The sequence below is a fragment of the Melitaea cinxia genome, chromosome 15 (assembly GCF_905220565.1).
Source record: "Melitaea cinxia chromosome 15, ilMelCinx1.1, whole genome shotgun sequence".
NCBI lineage: Eukaryota > Metazoa > Arthropoda > Insecta > Lepidoptera > Nymphalidae > Melitaea > Melitaea cinxia.
In genome coordinates, this window is record NC_059408.1 from 5,201,597 (window position 1) to 5,223,814 (window position 22,218).

Consider the following 22,218-nt stretch of genomic DNA (forward strand, 5'->3'; position numbering starts at 1 on the left):
GTCTTATTCTGTGGAAACTTGCGAATGATAATGTTCCCTTAAATTGATTACATGCAAATCGAACATCGCTAATTCTAGCGAATTGAGAACTTGTAAATCATTCATAATCTCAAGTTTCAGAATAACCACATCTATTTATTTTCACAAAATTCATATAATTCCAAACACTAGGAATCTCTCTTTAACGTTATTACACCAATACTGAACTTCGTATTAGAAATTATGGGAAACAATAGAATGTATCGATTTTAGCCCGGTTCCTATATTAAACAAACGATTCGTTTTACCTACGAATTGTCGTCTTTCAAAATCGTTTGTTGAATATAGGAACTGCTTTTAACAATTTTATTTACAAGATCATTAATTTAGTGATGGAGATAGTTGCCATAGGTAAAAGTCGAAGGAATTTCATTTTTTAATAATATTAATAAAACTTTTAAATAAATATGCAAAAATATGAAATATAATAAAAAGGAGATAATATTCAATTTCATCATATTTAAAGATAATATAATAATTAAATAAATACCAATTAAATAAACAGTATTTTTAAAAGAAAATAATAGAATTCGTAATTCATATTAAATCAATATAAAAGACAGACACAGATTAGACATTACAGACAGAAGATTAGACAGATTTTTAAATACATCTTTATGGAAAACACCGTAAACATATCGTAACGGTTTAAGTAGCAACTATAATTAATTTCATAGATGACAAATTGGAAACATTATGAGTACATACTGAGATTTAATTCAGCATACTGGTCAGTACTATTGACTGATTGGTTTAATGGCTTTCAGTTGTGCCAGTGGAGCACTATTGATTCCACCAATGTCACGTAAAGTGGAGAACACACGAAGGAGATTGGACGGTGGAGTTGAGATAAAGATAAAGAGTATTCATTCACTCATTCAGGTTAATGGAATAAAGAGCACTATAGACGAAATGAAATGTCAACTTGACAGTGACATTTGGTGGCCAATAACGGTGTCATACATATATACTGACCAGTACGAATTACATATTTATAGTATATAAACTAGAATTTCAAACAGTATTTCTAGAACTCAGTTTCTTTATTCAAAAACTTTTCGTTTTGACTACGAACCGTCATATTTCAAGCATTCATTCGTGAGCTAAACGGTCCGTTTTTGAATATAGGAACTAAGCTTAAATCTACATGATATTAAAATCTATCAAAACAGTGAGTGGTAAGTACATAACTAATATTCAGTATTAATTAAAAGCATTTATGTTACATGTATTAAACTATATTGTGCTTCTTTTATACCTACTGATTTTATTTTGATTATTTTAATACGACTTTTAGAATAATGGATTGTCTATGAATATTGGAAATAAAGTTGTACAATGCAGGAAATATTTTACAATACTTGATGTAGATATGTTTGGATTTATGACATTTTGAAAAAGCTAGCTAGTTTTATTGATAATTTAGTATTGAACAGTATTCTAGTGTGTGTATCCAGATTTTTTACTATTGTTATTTTTTTTATAAAATATATTATAACAGAAAGAGACACATGTTTTTAAAATATTACCATACTTCTTATTATCAGTTTGAACATTCACAACTAATAAAAGTAAAATTTGTGACAAAAATGAGTATTATCAAACAATTTCAGTGTATAATTTAAGAAAATGATTTATTTTTATTTTGTTAAAGCAAGAATATATATTTAAAAGTTAATCTGAATTTCATAAATAATATCAATAGTATTAAGCAAGTATATGTTATTTTAAATATAGGATCATAATTAAGTTTATAAGAATTTTATCAATTGAGAATGTAAATAATTTTACAAATTTTCGCTGCTCTAAAATCGTAATTTTGAATTATTGTGACTCAGGATGGTACTATGTTTATTATGAAAATATTGATATAACAAATACTTGAACTAGAAGCATTCTTATTATATAACCAATTATGCTATACATAATATGTTTATATATGCAATATATACTTGACTTTTAAATGCATAATGTAACAGATGTTTTCTAATATTTTGATTAAATACAATATCACTATATATCACAAAGCATACCAGCGCGATAAACGTAAAGCCGAAAAAAAACTAGTTTAACTTATCATTGGACTATTACTGAGACCACTGACTCAGATTGAGGTGACTAACTCAGACTGAGGCCACTGCCTCAGGCTGAGATGACTGAATCAGACTGGATATTTTCACTGTTGGGGTAGCATATGTGACCATGCAGTTTCGTATTTAGCGTGTGCGGCACTGCAGGCTGACTTCGATGCTTCTACCACACTGAGCGGGAATGGTTCATTCTAAAAAAAAGTTTAGGAAATTAGTGACTATAATAGTCTATTTACTGATTTTGGAACACCATTTTAAATAATTCCTTATTACATAATAAGCACACTACATTAGTATATGTACTTAATTAATAAACATTGTAATAACTTTGTGTCGGTCTCTGTATGAACTTGGATAAGACGAAAGTTATGTTTAACAACCAAGTCATACCGATACCGGTATCGGTCGATGGTACCCTTCTCGAAGTTGTTCAGGGTTATATTTACCTACTATCCAACTAGGCCGCAACAACTTCGAGAAGGAGACCGATAGGAGGATTCGGTTGGGCTGGGCGGCGTTTGGCAGACTTCGTCGAGTCTTCACTTCGAGGATTCCGCAATGCTTGAAGACAAAAGTTTTCGAGCAATGCGTCCTGCCTGTGTTAACATACGGAGCCGAGACGTGGACACTGACGAAGGGACTGGTCCACAAGCTTAAAGTCGCTCAACGTGCAATGGAACGGGCTCTGCTTGGGGTCTCTCTCAAAGACAGGATTAGAAATGAGACTATCCGCGAGAGAACGAAAGTAACCGATATAGCCCACAGAATTAGCAAGTTGAAGTGGCAGTGGACTGGTCATCTGTGTCGCAGGACCGATGGCCGTTGGAGTAGACGGGTCCTAGAGTGGAGACCGCGTCTTGGCAAACGCAGTGTGGGACGTCCTCCGGCCCGTTGGACCGACGATCTACGTAAGATTGCCGGTGTAGGCTGGATGAGGATTGCGGAAGACCGGGATGTGTGGCGCGAACTTGGGGAGGCCTATGTCCAGCAGTGGACTGCGATAGGCTGAAGTGTGTGTGTGTGTGTGTGTGTGTGCGCGTGTGTGTGCGCGTGCACGTGCGCGTGCACGTGCGCGTGTGCGCGTGTGCGTGTGCGTGTGCGTGCGCGTGCGCGTGTGCGTGTGCGTGTGCGGGTGCGTGTGTGTGTGAATACATAAACAAACAAAATACATCGACAAACAATCCACAAATTTTGTTTGTTTCTGTTCTAACGAATCCCGAAACACGAAAAATGTACAGCTTGCTCGAGTAGTCCCCGAGAGCATTTTACCCCATACATGTGTTTTTATGTGTCAAAATCACTTAGATGTGAGTAATAATTTACTGGCCTATCCTCGTCCAGCTAACAGTGTTACCGTGAGGCTCCTGTGCGCGAGCTCCAGCGCCTGTACGAGTCGCTCGAGCTCGGCGCACACATAATACACACGAGTGTAGAGAGAGCAGTTGGACGTCTCGCAGTGTTACCGTGAGGCTCCTGTGCGCGAGCTCCAGCGCCTGTATGAGCCGCTCGAGCTCGGCGCACACATGATACACACGAGTGTAGAGAGAGCAGTTGGACGTCTCGCAGTGTTACCGTGAGGCTCCTGTGCGCGAGCTCCAGCGCCTGTATGAGCCGCTCGAGCTCGGCGCACACATGATACACACGAGTGTAGAGAGAGCAGTTGGACGTCTCGCAGTGTTACCGTGAGGCTCCTGTGCGCGAGCTCCAGCGCCTGTATGAGCCGCTCGAGCTCGGCGCACACATGATACACACGAGTGTAGAGAGAGCAGTTGGACGTCTCGCAGTGTTACCGTGAGGCTCCTGTGCGCGAGCTCCAGCGCCTGTATGAGCCGCTCGAGCTCGGCGCACACATGATACACACGAGTGTAGAGAGAGCAGTTGGACGTCTCGCAGTGTTACCGTGAGGCTCCTGTGCGCGAGCTCCAGCGCCTGTATGAGCCGCTCGAGCTCGGCGCACACATGATACACACGAGTGTAGAGAGAGCAGTTGGACGTCTCGCAGTGTTACCGTGAGGCTCCTGTGCGCGAGCTCCAGCGCCTGTATGAGCCGCTCGAGCTCGGCGCACACATGATACACACGAGTGTAGAGAGAGCAGTTGGACGTCTCGCAGTGTTACCGTGAGGCTCCTGTGCGCGAGCTCCAGCGCCTGTATGAGCCGCTCGAGCTCGGCGCACACATGATACACACGAGTGTAGAGAGAGCAGTTGGACGTCTCGCAGTGTTACCGTGAGGCTCCTGTGCGCGAGCTCCAGCGCCTGTATGAGCCGCTCGAGCTCGGCGCACACATGATACACACGAGTGTAGAGAGAGCAGTTGGACGTCTCGCAGTGTTACCGTGAGGCTCCTGTGCGCGAGCTCCAGCGCCTGTATGAGCCGCTCGAGCTCGGCGCACACATGATACACACGAGTGTAGAGAGAGCAGTTGGACGTCTCGCAGTGTTACCGTGAGGCTCCTGTGCGCGAGCTCCAGCGCCTGTATGAGCCGCTCGAGCTCGGCGCACACATGATACACACGAGTGTAGAGAGAGCAGTTGGACGTCTCGCAGTGTTACCGTGAGGCTCCTGTGCGCGAGCTCCAGCGCCTGTATGAGCCGCTCGAGCTCGGCGCACACATGATACACACGAGTGTAGAGAGAGCAGTTGGACGTCTCGCAGTGTTACCGTGAGGCTCCTGTGCGCGAGCTCCAGCGCCTGTATGAGCCGCTCGAGCTCGGCGCACACATGATACACACGAGTGTAGAGAGAGCAGTTGGACGTCTCGCAGTGTTACCGTGAGGCTCCTGTGCGCGAGCTCCAGCGCCTGTATGAGCCGCTCGAGCTCGGCGCACACATGATACACACGAGTGTAGAGAGAGCAGTTGGACGTCTCGCAGTGTTACCGTGAGGCTCCTGTGCGCGAGCTCCAGCGCCTGTATGAGCCGCTCGAGCTCGGCGCACACATGATACACACGAGTGTAGAGAGAGCAGTTGGACGTCTCGCAGTGTTACCGTGAGGCTCCTGTGCGCGAGCTCCAGCGCCTGTATGAGCCGCTCGAGCTCGGCGCACACATGATACACACGAGTGTAGAGAGAGCAGTTGGACGTCTCGCAGTGTTACCGTGAGGCTCCTGTGCGCGAGCTCCAGCGCCTGTATGAGCCGCTCGAGCTCGGCGCACACATGATACACACGAGTGTAGAGAGAGCAGTTGGACGTCTCGCAGTGTTACCGTGAGGCTCCTGTGCGCGAGCTCCAGCGCCTGTATGAGCCGCTCGAGCTCGGCGCACACATGATACACACGAGTGTAGAGAGAGCAGTTGGACGTCTCGCAGTGTTACCGTGAGGCTCCTGTGCGCGAGCTCCAGCGCCTGTATGAGCCGCTCGAGCTCGGCGCACACATGATACACACGAGTGTAGAGAGAGCAGTTGGACGTCTCGCAGTGTTACCGTGAGGCTCCTGTGCGCGAGCTCCAGCGCCTGTATGAGCCGCTCGAGCTCGGCGCACACATGATACACACGAGTGTAGAGAGAGCAGTTGGACGTCTCGCAGTGTTACCGTGAGGCTCCTGTGCGCGAGCTCCAGCGCCTGTATGAGCCGCTCGAGCTCGGCGCACACATGATACACACGAGTGTAGAGAGAGCAGTTGGACGTCTCGCAGTGTTACCGTGAGGCTCCTGTGCGCGAGCTCCAGCGCCTGTATGAGCCGCTCGAGCTCGGCGCACACATGATACACACGAGTGTAGAGAGAGCAGTTGGACGTCTCGCAGTGTTACCGTGAGGCTCCTGTGCGCGAGCTCCAGCGCCTGTATGAGCCGCTCGAGCTCGGCGCACACATGATACACACGAGTGTAGAGAGAGCAGTTGGACGTCTCGCAGTGTTACCGTGAGGCTCCTGTGCGCGAGCTCCAGCGCCTGTATGAGCCGCTCGAGCTCGGCGCACACATGATACACACGAGTGTAGAGAGAGCAGTTGGACGTCTCGCAGTGTTACCGTGAGGCTCCTGTGCGCGAGCTCCAGCGCCTGTATGAGCCGCTCGAGCTCGGCTCCGCTGGGCAGCACCAGCGCCAGCCCCGCGCCGCGCTCGCGCGCCTCGCACACGCTCCACTCCTGCAACACATCACACCATTAGCTGCCGCAGGATTATATCTACTTCAAGATAAATAAATAATGATAAATAGAGTTCGTCTGGAATAGTATATTTCATTACAAGTGTGGAAAGGCTGTCATTGCAAAGAGTTCCGACAAATGTCTACCCGAGCCGAGGCGTAGCCGAAGGCGAGGGTTGACAGTCGAAACAAGTTGCAATGACGGTTCCGCACGTGTACTGAACGACTATTTTTTTTTAATACAGTTGCGAAAAAATGAAGCAATTTAATAAAATAATAAAAAGAAAATTTCTGAAAAATGGCACCAACCATAGAATATAATCAGAATTTTTTTTTTCTTTACCCATTCTGGTAGGCAAAGGGAACTATGCCCATATACAGCCAAGTCTTCAGTAGAAGTTTTTTATTGATATGAAATGAAAATGAAATTTAATGAGATGAAATGAAATGAAACCTAACTAAACTCATTCAATCACATCATTAAATCTGATATTGAAACAAATTAGTAGCTTCTTTTTAGAAATATACGTATTTGCATGAATCATAAAAACTTCTATGATTTTTGGTTGGTTTTTCTTTTTAATAGACATTATTTTGACAGTTGGGAAAGAGAACGCACGAGTTCGGGAAAGGTAAAAAAAAGCACGAGTATGTAATAGCCCACATACCGAACGCTATGCGTCCCTGCAATACGCCACTTTTTGAGCAACTGTATTAAAAATAAATAAACAATGTGACTATCAGACTATGGGAAAAACACATGAGTTCACGCCGTTTTTAGCGTTAACTTGGGGAGGCCTATGTCCAGCAGTGGACTGCGATAGGCTGAAGTGAAGTGATAATGAAAGCCACATCATTCGCCTTAGCATATTTTTCTAGTTGACTATCTAGGACAATAAAATAAATACTCACCAAACAACACCAATTCTCGTCAGTATCAGGAATTTTGAAAGCTGTTAAATTCTTGATTGAGCCGCATGCTAGAATCTCGACATCTGTCCTCATGTCTTCAATATACTCTGCATAAAAGAAAAAAAATAGAATATAATTGGCACGGGTAGACATAGGAAATGTCTTATGTCACTATACAAATGTTGAAAATAACACACATATCTTGTATGATAAAAGAGGGATTTTCGTCTTCTGTTGTTATAAGAATCCTAAGTTAAGGTATTATGGACTGAATATGTAGAAGTTACCTATAATATTATATCACATATTTGTATTCATGTGTGTACGTATGTGTATATATGTATGTATGTATGTATGTAAGTAGTGTGTGTGTGTATATGTATATGCATGATATAAGTGTATATGTATATGTATGATATGTATATGTATGATATCTATATGTATCTATGTAAGTGTATGTATTAATACCTGTAAGTATGTAATATATTACAGTTTTTTAGCTATTACGTTATTAATTCTTGCACTGTGTTCCCCGCTACATGACACTCTCTCATGACCATTGGTTGACTGGAAGAGATCTCTTCTAGAGATAAGTCCACCCTTGCCATCAACTTTATGTATAATTTTTCTGTATATTATTTTTAGTGCAATAAAGTATATAAAGTTAGTGCGTTTACTGTATACGGTAAAAAAGAGGACAGGGCTGTACCAACTGAGCACAGTGCGCTCACCTCGCAGCAGCGCGTCGCGGCCGCGCTCGCGCAGGTAGGCGGCGGCGCCGGGCACGAAGGCGAGGTCGAGCGAGTCGCGCACGCTCAGGACCTCGTGCGCCGTCACCAGCAGTGTGCAGGCGGGCGGCGGACCGGCGCGAGGCCTCTTCTTCGACCCGTCCTTCTCTTCGAGTGCCTAAGTGCGACAAATTATCCTCATTACTACTGTTTTTTTTGTCGGTTCACTTAGGTTTCAACTTATGGATATGTCAGGATGGCCGAGCGGTCTAAGGCGCCGCGTTCAGGTCGCAGTCCACTTCTGTGGGCGTGGGTTCGAATCGCACTTCTGACAAGCCATTTTATTTTATTATACGGTATTTTGCAAAGCTATTTTTGTATTACTTATTGAATTTTACTATGTATTCAATATAATAATATTTATTGAGGTGACGAATGCTAGCGCGATCCCATCTCGCCCCACCCAGGATGACTGCTCACACGTGGTGGTTTTTAGTCAGTAGAAGTCTGACATAAGCCTCTGGCGCCCCCGCGCTGGAGGGTATCCATGATGGATTTTCTCTACGTGGGAAAAAAAAGGTTTCAACTCATGGATACCGGCAACACCAGCAGCATTGCCAGCGCTTTGTCGATTCCTGACCCTCCCAAAGAGCTCTGGCTGCCTTAGACACCGCAGTTAAACCACACTACTTGAAAGCAGGGCTATTTAGCGTTGATTTTTGTGAGGTTAAAGTGGTTCTCCAGTCGAGCTGCTCCAGATTTTTAGCAAGAAATTTACATAATGTTTTTCTATCTAAATAAAATTGGTTCCGCAGATTTTGAAAAATGTTTTTTCTGTATTATGTCGAATTGTTGGACATTCGACGCATATATTTTCTGTATGAGAATATATACTTGAATGAATCTTGACGAAACTTCTTATAATTTTGCTGGAAGTATTTACATTTACAATGGTATATCACCGTCTAAAATTATTTTGAACAGGACGAAGTTTGTCTGTTGTATTTTCCCTTTGTTTCTTGTAAAAAGTTTTGACTGACAGTAGTACTCTACTGATAACGCTATAATCGGCTAATATAATATTTTAAGGCACACAATATTTCAGTGGTCAACAAACCTGAGCAGCGTGCAACAGTAGCGACTGCAGCCAGGAAGACGCCGTGGGGTCGTCGGGGGCGGCCAGCAGTAGCCTGCTGGAGTCGCTCATGGCTATCTCGAAGCAGTGCGGGCGGCGCGACGCGTCCACGTGGCGCCTCACGCCCACTACGGTCCGGAGCGCGATGTTGTTCGGCAGCGGAGTGCCGTCCGGCGAGTGCGGACCCCAGTGCAAAACGCCCGCTCTGTTCAACCGTACCACGTATTTGCATTACGGATACAACCATTTTAATAACAATAATGATTATTTAAGCAATTTTCAGCTTTTTAAAGTTCCGCATTCTCCAGTTTCCAGTGACTCACTTAATTAAGTTAATACTAAGGGGAATGCCCTAAAAACATTTCATTTTCAGTTTCTCATCTGGATTTTCAAATAAAAATTAATTTTATTGTAGTCGCAAAATGTTACGAAATAGTAAAAAATTATGGCCATAATCAAAGAATGTTTAACGCAGTTTTGCTTTTATCTTTTCACGACAGTGAAAAAAAATACGTGACATTCAAGTTTTTCTTTGTTAAGAACAATTATTTTAATTGAGAGATAAATAATTCAATGCTGTGTGGCTACGGCATTAAATAATATAGCCATCCTCTCTCTTCCCGTTGGTGTCGTAAGGGCGATAATACAGTTCCACTACCACCTTGGTACTTATAAAGCCGACCGATGGCGGGATAACCATCCAACTGGTGGCTTTGAAATAAACAGGCCGAGGACGGGCAGCAGCGTCTCCGGTGCGACAAAGCCAGCCCTGCAGTCACCAACCCGCCTGCTCAGTGTGATGACTATGGGCAAAACACATGTGCTCACGCCATTTTTGGCTCGAACTTGTGGAGGCCTATGTTCAGTAGTGGACTGCGATAGGCTGATGTGATGTGATGAAATAATTGAATTAAATGCTTATTATTTAATTTTATCCGCAAGTATGACGTATTTGTAATTTAATAATTCGAAACTATTTTTCGTTAAAATATACATATAATATATTAAAATGTAATTTTACATATTATTTTTTTTTTTGATATTTCGTAAGAAATAATATTATCAATTCTAACGAAATATGTATATCGTAAAAATTGATAATAAGTACTATTTAATTCTTACTTATTTCGTAAGAATAATTTTGGTTTAGCGTGTCATCATCAAAAAACACACATATATAAATTGTTTTTTTTTTGTTTTTTGTTTCATTCAATTGATACAGATTTAATTAGTATGAAACTTAAATCTCCAGTATTATTTATAAAAAAATCCTCATATAAGATCCGCTAGTAAATAGTGTATAGTTTTATAACAAAATACATTCGAATCGAATTAAAAAAAGTATAGTTACGTGCAGTCTCGCTTCAGAATAAGGTCATACCTAAGTGCTCTATGAACACATTACTACTATCTCGTTAATTTCACTCAATTACCTCTCACTGTATTTACTCGTTAGTCTCTTTATGCTAGCGTAAACATTTTAAAATTAAAACATTTTTCTTCTAAATAAAAAAGTTTCTAAAGAAAGTATGCTAATGCACTTTTGCTGAAACACACTATTAAAGATATACTAAGTGGAGCAACGTAATACAAAAATTTTACAGACGTTTTCTATTTTATTTAAGTCCGGTTTCTATATTGAAAACAATTCGTTTTACTTACGAATGTTTTTGAAATGTAACGGTTCGTAAACAAATCCTTATAGAATATAGGAACCAGCTTAAGATAATTTTCTATGGTAAATATTTTTTATTTACAAGAACTTTGATTTTAAAGTAGTTTTTCGTAACTTTTTAGAAACGACTTCTTTAACCGCATTCGTATTAATAAGATACGAAGTGCGTTATGTAATTACAGAATTGTATAATGTTAGGTTTTAATGTATGCACAAAGGAAATTAAGTTACGTTACATTAGATTGTTTTAATTACACGTGTCTAATATATTATGTACATGGTGATGTAAAAGGATAATAAATTATATTAGTTGTATAATATGTAGGACAAAACAAGTATTGTTAAATTGAAATCGCAAAAAAAAATCTCAGTAAAAAATTATGACGCCATAATTATCACTTTTAAGTTTACTAAAAAGTTTAGTGTAACTGTCTTTTTTAGACTGATCTAGTACGAAACTGTTGAGGATCTAGCAAATTATTTTCTTTTTTTTAAATAATTGTTTTTTTTTTTTTTTGTACTATATAAATACAACATTTACAAACTGCCTGTCTATTAAAGACAGTCACAGCCTTATGAAGTAAAACTTAGAGTTAGAGTCCTGGAAGTACCCTTTTAGCCTTAAAGTCAAAAACTAATGCCTCTAATAGTATCAACATACAGCCTCCCCCTTAGTTTTGGTTTGGTGTCACACATTTAAAAAAAAAGTCAATATTATTAACGCACTCACCTAAGTAGAAAGTAGCAAGGTTCGAAGCGCTTGCTTTTCTCAGTCTTACACATAAGGTAGCCTTCTAGTGGTGGAGCGAAGGCTCCAGGTGCTTCAATAAGTCTATCTTCAGCTTCGCCCGAACACGCCCGGCCGTAGAAGAGTATTGGTGGCACCTATAATTTTATGATTTTACTAGCTGTGCTCCGCGGTTTCAGCCACGTTAATTTGAGGAAAAACGCATCAAGACATTGTATAGCCTATTAAAGTTCCTCGGTAAATGGACTACTTAACACAAGAATCCTGGAGAGAATTGGGGATTAGGTCAGCAACGCGCTTGCGGTGCTTCTGGTGTTGCAGGCGTCTATAAGCTACGGTAGTCTCTTACCATCAGGTGAGCCGTACGCTTGTTTGCCGACCTAGTGAAATAAAAAAAAAGAATAATTTTGAAATTCGAACCAGTAGTTCCTGAGATAAACGCGTTCATATAAATATACTTGTCACCTTTATAATATTGGTATAGATAAGAAGCAAGTATGAATGTCTTAACTTACCCTCTTTTCATGCCTCTGCCTGGCGATCGCCACGGCAAGGTGTCGGCAGTTGAGCGGCAACACAGCTGGAGGGCGCTGTATGCGTAATGGTGACGTTCTGGCGCTCCATTCCAATGAGGACGCCAACCTCGCCCCGAGGGAGGCTTCACCCGTTACAACGGAACAAGCAATATTTCCAGCTATGTCGATCACTTGGACGTAATGGGCTTCAGGACCGACCTATGAAAAATGTCCGTAATAATATGAAGAAAAAAAATGAACTTTCACCGTTTTTTGAAGTCGGCAAAAATAGGTTGGAAAACGGTGGAAGTTCTCAATTCGCCTTAGTTTTTTATTTCATTCATAGATTTTTGTTGGGTTGTAATAACTTTTATATAATAGTTATTATCGATTTTGATTTTGCTTTTTTTTAAACGAAAGCTGGAACTTGACGTGCGTAACCATTTAAATTTGATCAAAATCTGATTAGTATTTTTTATGTTATCGGTAAAAATATTTAATTGGCTATTTTATCAACTGCCTACGTTGTATTTATCTGTAAAACAAGTCGCCTCACTCATAATGACAAACACAGAACGTTGAAATAAGATATAATAATGAATTATTATTGATATATCCATATCAGTTAATATACTCAGTATGGGTTACCTGCAATAATTGGATGAATTTATTTAATCTTTTCTCTGCATTTGGAAACATGCAATATGATCATCATCATTTTACTATTAATGTATGTAAAACGCTTGAAAAGTTAGAGCAGTGGTTAGCTGGTTACAACATCGATCTATTGCGTTAGCGATCACGAGTTCGATTCACGGTTATGATGAATATGAAAGTTATGATGAAGAAGATGTAGAAGAAGAAGGAGAGGAAGGAGAGGAAGGAGAGGGAGGAGAGGAAGGAGAGGAAGGAGAGGAAAAAGAGGAAGAGGAAGAAGAAGGAGAAGGAGAAGAAGAAGGAGAAGGGGGAGGAGGAGGAGAAGAAGGAGGAAAAGGGGGAAAGGAGAAGAAGGAGAAGGAGAAGAAGGAGAAGGAGAAGGAGAAGAATTTAATTAAATAAAGAATTGATTAATTTAATTGATAAACCTTATGTTCTATTCTGTTTTAGTGAGAAGTACAAAACACAATACAGAAAACATTTACGAAATAATTAATTTCGAAACAAGAAAAGGGTAGGAAGGTCTGATTCCCTGGCCTAGATAACGACTTTTGTACAATTTACACTACACATACGTGCTCCCTAAATGTTCAGTATCACTGTTTCACGAAGTGGGGAAACACAACACTTTATGAATCAATAACATATTACAATCAAAACTATTTCAAATCAACTTTAAGTGCCTTTTTCAACGGTTGCTAATAATGTTTATCTCGCACTTAATTTACCAATAAGTTTTAACAGCTCTAGGTAAAACAGTCCCGGTCCGTTTAATAAACTACAACTTAAAAGTTGTAAATAGAAACATTTAATGGATAAAGTTTAATAAAATAAAATTCCGACGATGAAAATAAATATCTAACTATTCATATGATGGATACCGTTTTACGTCCCTAATTCTTGATATTGTAGTTCTTTTAAAAATGTAACTGTATGTTGCTCTTGTGTAGTTAAGATGATGAAAAGATTTTAATGGAAATTAAAACGGAGATTACGTAAATCATGATTAAGTATGAACTGCATAAGATTTGTGTCCGCTATTTCTAATTAAATGTGTGGTAACATAAATATTTACGTGAAATATGTTATTTAAGAGGACATTACAGATAAGTCTTATTTTTCTATTATTGTTCAACATAAAAGCTGTTTTAAGAGCATTGCCCGATCGATACTTTATCTTTGTGACTTTCTTACCCTATGATAAAAGTACTTAAGAACCTTTGAGGTCAAACAATTATTTATAAGATGATATAATTATATATTTTTGAAATATACAGATTGTCTCACGCGTTCTTTTGTATACATAATTAGTACCTCCTTATAGTGCTTCACTAGAGTCATAGCAAGATGTTTTTCAGCCTATGACACAGAAAACAAGCTACTACTACGTAAAAAGATCTTTTCAAGTTGTACTTTTGACACAGGAACCTTTAGTAATGTACCATTAGAACAACTTATTAAGATTTCATTAATATGAAAGTAAGTTTGTACGTTGTAACCCAAAATAAATACAAAACTCACAACGCGTCAAATTATATTTCTGTTGAATATTTTACGCAATGCTTTACTTGTTATAAATTAAAATTACATATGTTGTGTAATTTTTAATATTATTAATGTTAATAATTCGTGGTCACAACAACAGGTTAATACTCGTAATATGTTAGCCGCCATGGGATCGATTTCCGCGCATGACAATCTATATACATTATATAACTATATATAATACAGGTATTTTTCGTCGTCTGAACATTTATGACAATTTTGTGACCCCCGACACATGATTCACATTTTACTGGAGACCGTTTAATCTTTAAGTGTTTATTTGTTTGGATATTTTAATAGAGCTAGCTACCTTGCTTCTGATTAGCATTAAAAATGTATAGAAGATTAAAAATAAAGAATATATTTTTTAAATCTAATAGTGTCTCGTGTATTACTTATTAATAATGTAATGATTTGAGAATAAGAATTTTCATTTGTTTTCTTTTTTAGTTTTTACTCCATTAACATAAAGCATACATATTATTATCCAATCTTACTATTTATTTTTGTATACTCATAAATTAGGGAATTCTAAACAATTTTTAAAATCTTAACGTTAACGGCTTAACGTGCTCTCCGAGGCACGGTGGGGAGACCCACAAGTACTGCACAAACACCCAAACCACGGCAAACACCTGTATGGCCAATACAAATGTTTGTCGTGTGCGGGGATTGAACCCGCAACCACCAGCGCAACAATCCAGGTACAATCCATGGCTGTAACCGTTGCGCCAACGCGGCATCGGCGGAATTTTATATTCGGTTCTAATATAATATATCTAACCTCCTTTTTTTAACAGAGTCTATTTAAGCTTATTTTTAACAGAGTATATCTAAACTTCTTTTTTTTACAGAGTATAATTAAATGATGGTAATACCAATGAGACAAAATATTTTGAAAACTGAACTCTAAAGAACAAGTAAACTACACTCGCGTGCAACTGAATCGACTCAAGCCGTATATTGGTTTATAAGTTTGATTTTTCGGAAAATGGCTTATCCGATTTTTGTAAAAGTTTTTTCTATTCGAAAGACATATTTTTTTTCATAAATATAACAATTTTCAAATAAACAATGACAAAACTTTTTAAATAAATACGGTCAAAGGGTTACAGAAATTACTCGTTGCGGTACCCACGAGTTGCGAGACTAAATCATGTATAAAAGCTCACGTGACCCATATTTCTTATCCCCACTCCGACGACGCTCTAAGCCGAGGTGCGATCTCGCTAGGAGACACCCTTAGGGCGTGCGTTTTTCCCCCCCGAGCCCTCCCAGAGGGCTCCCCTCCTTCCTTCGCGGCCGGTGCCTTTAGTGCCCGGCCCCTCTCACCGGTGACGCTGTAAAGGCCGCTAGGGCCAACAGTACTCAACAATTCGAAAAAAAAAAAAATCTTATCAGTCACTTGTCAGACGTTGACAGCTACACACCTCCTTAAGCTCCCAGTATTTTAATCGCGATCCAATGGACACTACCTCAGAAGCAGCGGCCCAAGTTGTAGCTTTGTTGCAAGCGGGCCATAATCAACGGCAAGTCGCTGGTGAACTTAACATGAGCCAATCAGCTGTTTCACGAGTATACAGAAGGTTTCAAGAGACTGGTGGCTTCGTTCAGAGACCACAAACCAATAGACACCGGAGCACATCTGAGACAGACGACCGCTTAATTGTCTCAACTACGTCATTTTTTTGTGCATTTCCGCCAAATTAAATTTTATCAATAAATATTCAACCGATTTTTCTCATTAGGATAGCATTTTTAAGAGAAAAGATTAGGCTTTCAAACAAAGAAAAAAACAAGAAAATCGGATAAGCCATTTTCCTCAAAATCGAAATTTATACCAATATACGGCTTGAGTCGATTCAGTTGCACGCGGGTGTAGTAAACTTTTTAAACATATGACACATACCGCTATCGCATCCAATTCGTCGTGGGGTAGTCGACACAGTATATCGTATTCGGTGCCCCCGAGCTTCACGCTGGCCACGTACAGTGCGTAGTCCGTTATGAACACGAGGAGAGGCGTCCAGGAACCGTCGTCCATGTTGTATGGCGACTGAACCTTCATCATCTATGAGAAATGAGGTTTAATGAAAAGAGTTTTCAATGTACATAAATAGTATTCTTTAATTTTAACTAACCGACTTAAAAATAATAACAAGTCTCAATTCGACTGTATTTATGTGTATGTACCTCATAATATTTTTGTGGGGGTAACGATTTTGATAATTCTTTTCTGAATCAAAGTACCAGCACAGGTACTTGGTCACATGGTCAATCGCATTTAAATTTGATCGAGATATGATGAGTACTGACTATTTTATCAACTACCTAAGTTCAGGGGCAGCTTTACCTATAATGCAGGTATTGTCGTCTTGTCGATATAGTCGAAGTCGGTTTTTGAAGTTATACTTCTTTTGGGGAAAATTATGAGAGTAAATTTTTACGATGCGTGCGCACACTGTCAAAAAAACAACACCTTGAAGTTAACTAGTCAACGAAGAAGAAGTTAGCAACTAGAAGTTAGAAGAAGGTCTTCTACAAAAAAAGGTCAATATCACTACATAGTATAAAACAAAGTCGTTTTCTCTGTCCCTATGTCCCTATGTATGCTTAAATATTTAAAACTACGCAACGGATTTTGATGCGGTATTTTTTAAAAGATAGAGTGATTGAAGAGGAAGGTTTATATGTATAATAACATCCATTAAATAGTGGAGAAATACTGTTATTTTTGAGGTTTCTAATGTGATGTCGTAAATAATTACATTTTTTCCGCTTACATTGCAAACGCAGCCTGAACCCTACGCGATTTATCAAAATAATGTACTAAGTATTGTACACATTGAAAAGGTTTACAGAAAACTCGGCGAACTTTTTACGACAAGTAATGGCTAATTTTCAAAGCGATTTTAACCAATACAGCATTAATCCTTATCTAATTAAAGTTTATACATTGTGTGTGTGTGTGTGTGTAATTTTAATACAGGCATACATAGGCTATAATTATATTTTATACCCGTGCGAAGCCGGAGCTAGTATTAATAATAAAAATGAAATAGGTACCTACGCTATTGCTTTTTAGAAAGCTATCAAATACAATACATTAAAATATTTTTTTATTTATAATTATTTTAATACAATATATTGATGGAAAGTAATAAAAGTATGTAATTCTGATAAAAAAAAAATCGGCCAAGTGCGAGTCGGACTCGCGCACGAAGGTTTCCGTACCATTGACTAAACTAAATATAAATAAATGTTCCATAAAATATTGAAACTATAATATAAAAATGAATCGCAAAATGTGTTTGTACGCGCATAACTCAACAACGCCTGGACCAATTTTACCAATTCTTTTTTTAAATGTTCGTTGAAGTCCCAAGGATACGGATTACGGCGAGAAAAATTCGAATAATTTCCGGGAAAACCCTAAAAAACAGCCCTTTTCTTTTTACATACAAACGTTTTCTAACTAAAATATAGACTCAATTTGAACTTTATTGTATTCAATAAAGTTCACGTTGAATAATATATTAGGGCGCATTTTACGTAAGTTATTAATGATTAAATTGATCTTAATCGTAGATCGCATTTTAATTAAATTTTAATTTACATACAGTAAAGATGGTAATAACTAGCTATTTCACATTACTTATTATATTCTTGCGGGGGCGTTAACAATGGAAAATTATATATATATATATATACAAGACTTGCTCGTTTAATAGTATAAGATAATAAAATACAAAATTTTAAGTAACATTTCTCATAAAATTAAATTGTTTACGTAACTTTTTAATATATATTTTTTTTATTTAATGAATTGTTTTTTTTTTATATTTTATTTTAAATATATGTAGAATGTACACAGAGACTGGTATTTTTACTCAATAATAATTAATACAACTTAAAAATTGTTTTGTATTGTTAGACATTTCTAGTGTCTTAGAATGGACTGACGTTTTTTATAATATATCTAATATGTACGATTTTATTTTTGTGTTACCCAAACATTAGGAATTCTAAACATTTTTGAATATCATATCAAAAATTGACCGCTCCAGCGGGGATCGAACCCGCTTCTCCGACTGACCGTGTCGGCGCTCTAGCCAATTAAGCTATGGAACGATGTACCCGCTAGATCGAAATTTTTGATATGATGATTTTTATATTCGGTTTCAGCGAACCGTGGCGCCGTCTATAGTGAGTTCTTTACAGAAACCCGTAACTATTCAAAGTTTCATATTACACTGAAAATCTTTGACAGGAGACGACACCATGCTATTTTTAATATATACGATTTTATTTAATATATCGTCAGGCTGAGTCGTAGCACGATGTCATATAGTTGCTTATTAATCCTAGACAATATAACATTCTAATTGTAAGAGATTTTACAAAATTATTTCAGCTAATTCATATCTTATCAGTTTTAAATTTTTATGTAAAATACCGGTATTTCCCCATCTTTTAATGTCGGAAATAGTAATTGTAATTAACGATAATAATCTCGTACGTATTTTGATCTGAATATATTTACAGAGGACGTGTTGCAATTTCAATAATAAATTAGTTAATAATGTTGTTCACAAGGTCAAGTAAATAACAATTAAGTTTGTAAGGTATAAACCCTTAGGCCTTAGAGGATTCACCCGAGTTGTTTTGATACTTATCTGATTGTTAATGAAATTACTCAAAGTCTAAAATAATTGCAAATGGGCTTTTTAATATTATAAGAAGATTTAAAATAGGATTGGGAATCTCAGAGATTTGTCCGTCAAAACAAAAAGTAATTATTTTATTAGCTTAATTCTATTTAATGTATATATATCTTACCCTATTCAATGTTTCGTTTGGATATGAAAATATTTGGAGTCGTAATTTCTCACTGCATTCTATAGCGACATTGTCCTCGAAACTGTCAAAGTAAGATGGCTCGTCAGCGGTGAGGAGACGCACGGAAAGCCTTTTGTTCTCGATGACTTCCTTGTCGATGAGACGCGACATTCTTGCGGCGGAAATGTGAAAAGTTTCCGACACATCTTTGAAAGGATATATGATGCTCGGAAACTCTTTCTCCATTTTCAATTTGACTTGGAAAAATTTATTATTTTTAATTTTTAACTCAAGGTCCTTCTTCTGGCACACATTTCTTAGATAACGGTTGAGTAACACCGATTTATTAGATTGCAACTTCTGATTAGAGGGACTGTCGAAAAATTCGTCATTGAAATCCTCGGCACCCTTCAAGGTCGAGTTGTCGGTGTTGGAACAATTATCGCTAATTACTTGCTGGGTTTCGTCACTCTTTTGCACCGTTGACGCAGATTTTCGACTGTATCTGTTGACGTTCTGCTTTTTCGGCGATGACAAATGTTTCGGCAGCCCATTCTTTTGATCTGTTTCTTCTTGAATGTTTTTGTTGAACTGTCTTTTGGGTGTAGATGTCCTACTTGAGTTATCTGTCTCTGATTGTTTCGAACTGAGGTCTAGTTTACTTGCACTCAGTACTAACTCATTAACTGGTGTAGATTCTGGGATAGGGACGAATGTTTCTTTCGGAGCTTCGAAAGCTGTTTGGAATGTATCATGAACGTAACTGTAGGACACTCCTTTATGCTCGTACACTGTACTTTCACAATTTACGACATATTTACTTAGCGGAGGAAGTACTTCTTTTTTGGTGGCCATCTTTTTATCCATTTGACTTTTCATATTGAGGGTCAATTTATGTCTAGGGGAGCCCTCATTAGGAGTCCTATCCCCTGCTACTGTATTTTTTGATCCTGATACAATTTCTTTTGGCTTTTCTACACTCACAGGTTGAGGATTTAAATTAATTTCAACAAAGTCATCTTCATCATCGATTTGAAAACCGGAGTCTAAGCTTTTTGAAAGTTTTTTATTTTGATTTACATCACATGGTAGTGCTTCGACAACATTATTTAACTCAAAACTTGTCTCTGGCAATCCTTTCTCTGGTGCAAAATTAAAGTTGAAATTTTTGTAAAAATTCTTTAAGGAGTCTATTATATTATTGGCATCTAATAAACTCAAAACCTTATTGTTATGTTTCCTCTCCTCTACAACATTTGTTGTTATGTACCTTTTCTTTTTAAGGACTGACTTCACTCTTATTGGACTCTGAGTGACTTCCAATGGTTTATTCTTACGATCATGTGTCTGATCGATATCGGCTTCAGAGAAATAAGTTTTTCTGATAAACGCCACATGCCCACTGTTTTCAAAACCATCACACGAGTAAGATTTCTGTGTTTTGTCCGTTTTCTTATGAACTGGTAATGTTTCTGTTTTATTTGAATTAGACGATGTTGAATCACTGGATGACGATTCAGAGTCACAACTAAAATTAGAATCTGAACTGTTTGAATCACATGCATATAATTTGCCGGTCTGTTTAGTATCATTATTATTTACCCTATCTTTGTTATCCTGTTCAAAGTTTGGGCAGTACTCAAATATTCCACTTTTGTCATGTTTTGAATCCCCATATGTGAGTATGTCAGACATTGTTTGTTGAGCAACATCTGCAGCATACTTTGGTGTCCGGTCTCCAGAAGCACACCATGAGAACCTGTCATTCAAAGCATTTTTTTGTCTGAACTTATCACAATAGGCACTCTCTGGTCCATAAGAAATAAAACCCCTCTCAATATGAATGTTATCTGTTCTAGTGTTATTTAAAATATCTTCGTGAAAAGAAACTCTTTTTTTCTGTGAACTCTGTCCACTTTGAGACTTCTTACGACATCTCCTTCTGTATACAATGTCTTCTGATAATGATTTTTTTGGTTCTGACGTTCTCAAAGCAGACTTTTTAATTTCTTCTGAGCAAACTTTTTCACTTTCTAATGCTTTTAAAACAACATCTGGTAAGTTTTCATACAGTGGTTTCTTATTGGTCTCAACCAAGAGTTCAGGGACAATATCATCAGGAGCACCAATATTTTGATTATCTATATCACTGCGAGTCATGATGCTACTGTTGGTGCTCTTGATCATATCTTGTGAGCAAGACGGTGCTGCATCGTAAATACTGTCGCAAGTCAATTCCTCCGCTCCTACAAGACTATGAGTCATGAGAGCCTGACTGGTGGCCTCAGAAGCTTCGCTGTCTAAACATAAAACACCAGAATCACCGGGCGTATCCGCCAGACTGCTAGTTGTGCTAGATATGAGATGAGAGCTGCCTTGTAAAGATAATTCTGTTGGTTTCCCGGCATTTTCGTCAACGTTCTCCATTTTTGTGCACTCTAATATATCCTCGTTGCCTCTTAATGCTGTTGCAACACCAGTGTCGTCAGTTTTATGACGACGTTTGATTTTATCGATCTCTTTACTTTTAAGTTCTGAAGCCTTGTCGAAAGACATCACTGTTTCCGTTATTCTTGCTTAGTAGTAAAATATAATCTTTCTTCAAGTATATATTGTTAATATTTCATTGATCACGTCCATATTTTACCATTTTTATTAATGAATCACACTAAAATACGGGACATAACAAGGCGAACATAAAGTAGCCATTTGTAACATTTTGACGTATTTTTTATTGCGTTCAGAAAATGTTTATAACCTATGAATGATTTACCTTTTCTCAAATTAACTATATTATTATTACGTATTTATAATATACGTATATATGTATTTTATATAATTTAGATGTACTATATTCCTTTATATTAAATATTGCGAAAAATTATTAATCATTAATAATCAAATCATTAAAACTATAAAAATAAAATCAATACAATTTGACTGATTAAAATAAAAAAAAAGGTACATATATATATAAATTTCGTATCACGATGTATGTGGGCGATAAACTTCGAAACTACTGAACCAATTTGGATCAAATTTTGTAAAAATTTGTAATTCGGTCCAACTTGGGAGATAGGGTGGTTTTTTAACTCAACTGGACTTGGTAGGCAGCGCTGCTGTCGGTATGTAAGTAATCAAATTTAGTAGCTGTTTTTCGGGCAGGACAACATCTATTTACCACGTCCACTAGCCATTTTATAAATTTAGTAAATTAAAATTGAAAGTATTTACTTTCTTTTACTTTTA

General features: G+C 38.2%; 1 protein-coding gene and 1 non-coding gene across 2 annotated transcripts; one reads left to right on the forward strand and one right to left on the reverse strand.

Annotated features, from left to right (window-relative positions):
- Window positions 1-1,856: 1,856 nt before the first annotated feature.
- LOC123660383 lies at window positions 1,857-21,691 on the reverse strand. Its single transcript, XM_045595475.1, has 9 exons — window positions 18,970-21,691; window positions 16,040-16,201; window positions 11,929-12,147; window positions 11,396-11,550; window positions 8,973-9,195; window positions 7,859-8,033; window positions 7,128-7,234; window positions 6,100-6,216; window positions 1,857-2,320 (listed from the first exon to the last, which is right to left on the reverse strand). Exons 1-9 carry the CDS (start codon window positions 21,523-21,525, stop codon window positions 2,216-2,218), a joined length of 3,819 nt encoding a protein of 1,272 aa, XP_045451431.1. The 5' UTR covers window positions 21,526-21,691; the 3' UTR covers window positions 1,857-2,215.
- Window positions 8,106-8,189, forward strand: Trnal-cag. Its single transcript has one exon. It is a non-coding gene; the product is annotated as a tRNA-Leu (tRNA).
- Window positions 21,692-22,218: the final 527 nt, after the last annotated feature.

What these genes read in the sequence shown, in the direction of transcription:
- LOC123660383 (XM_045595475.1), bottom strand. Translation starts at nt 21,525, where the DNA reads ATGTCTTTCGACAAGGCTTCAGAACTTAAAAGTAAAGAGATCGATAAA. An exon ending in ACGAATTGGATGCGATAGCG is followed by an intron (nt 12,148 to 16,039) that starts GTATGTGTCATA and finishes CATTTTTCATAG; the next exon opens with GTCGGTCCTGAAGCCCATTA. An exon ending in CCTTGCTACTTTCTACTTAG is followed by an intron (nt 9,196 to 11,395) that starts GTGAGTGCGTTA and finishes ACGGTTGAACAG; the next exon opens with AGCGGGCGTTTTGCACTGGG.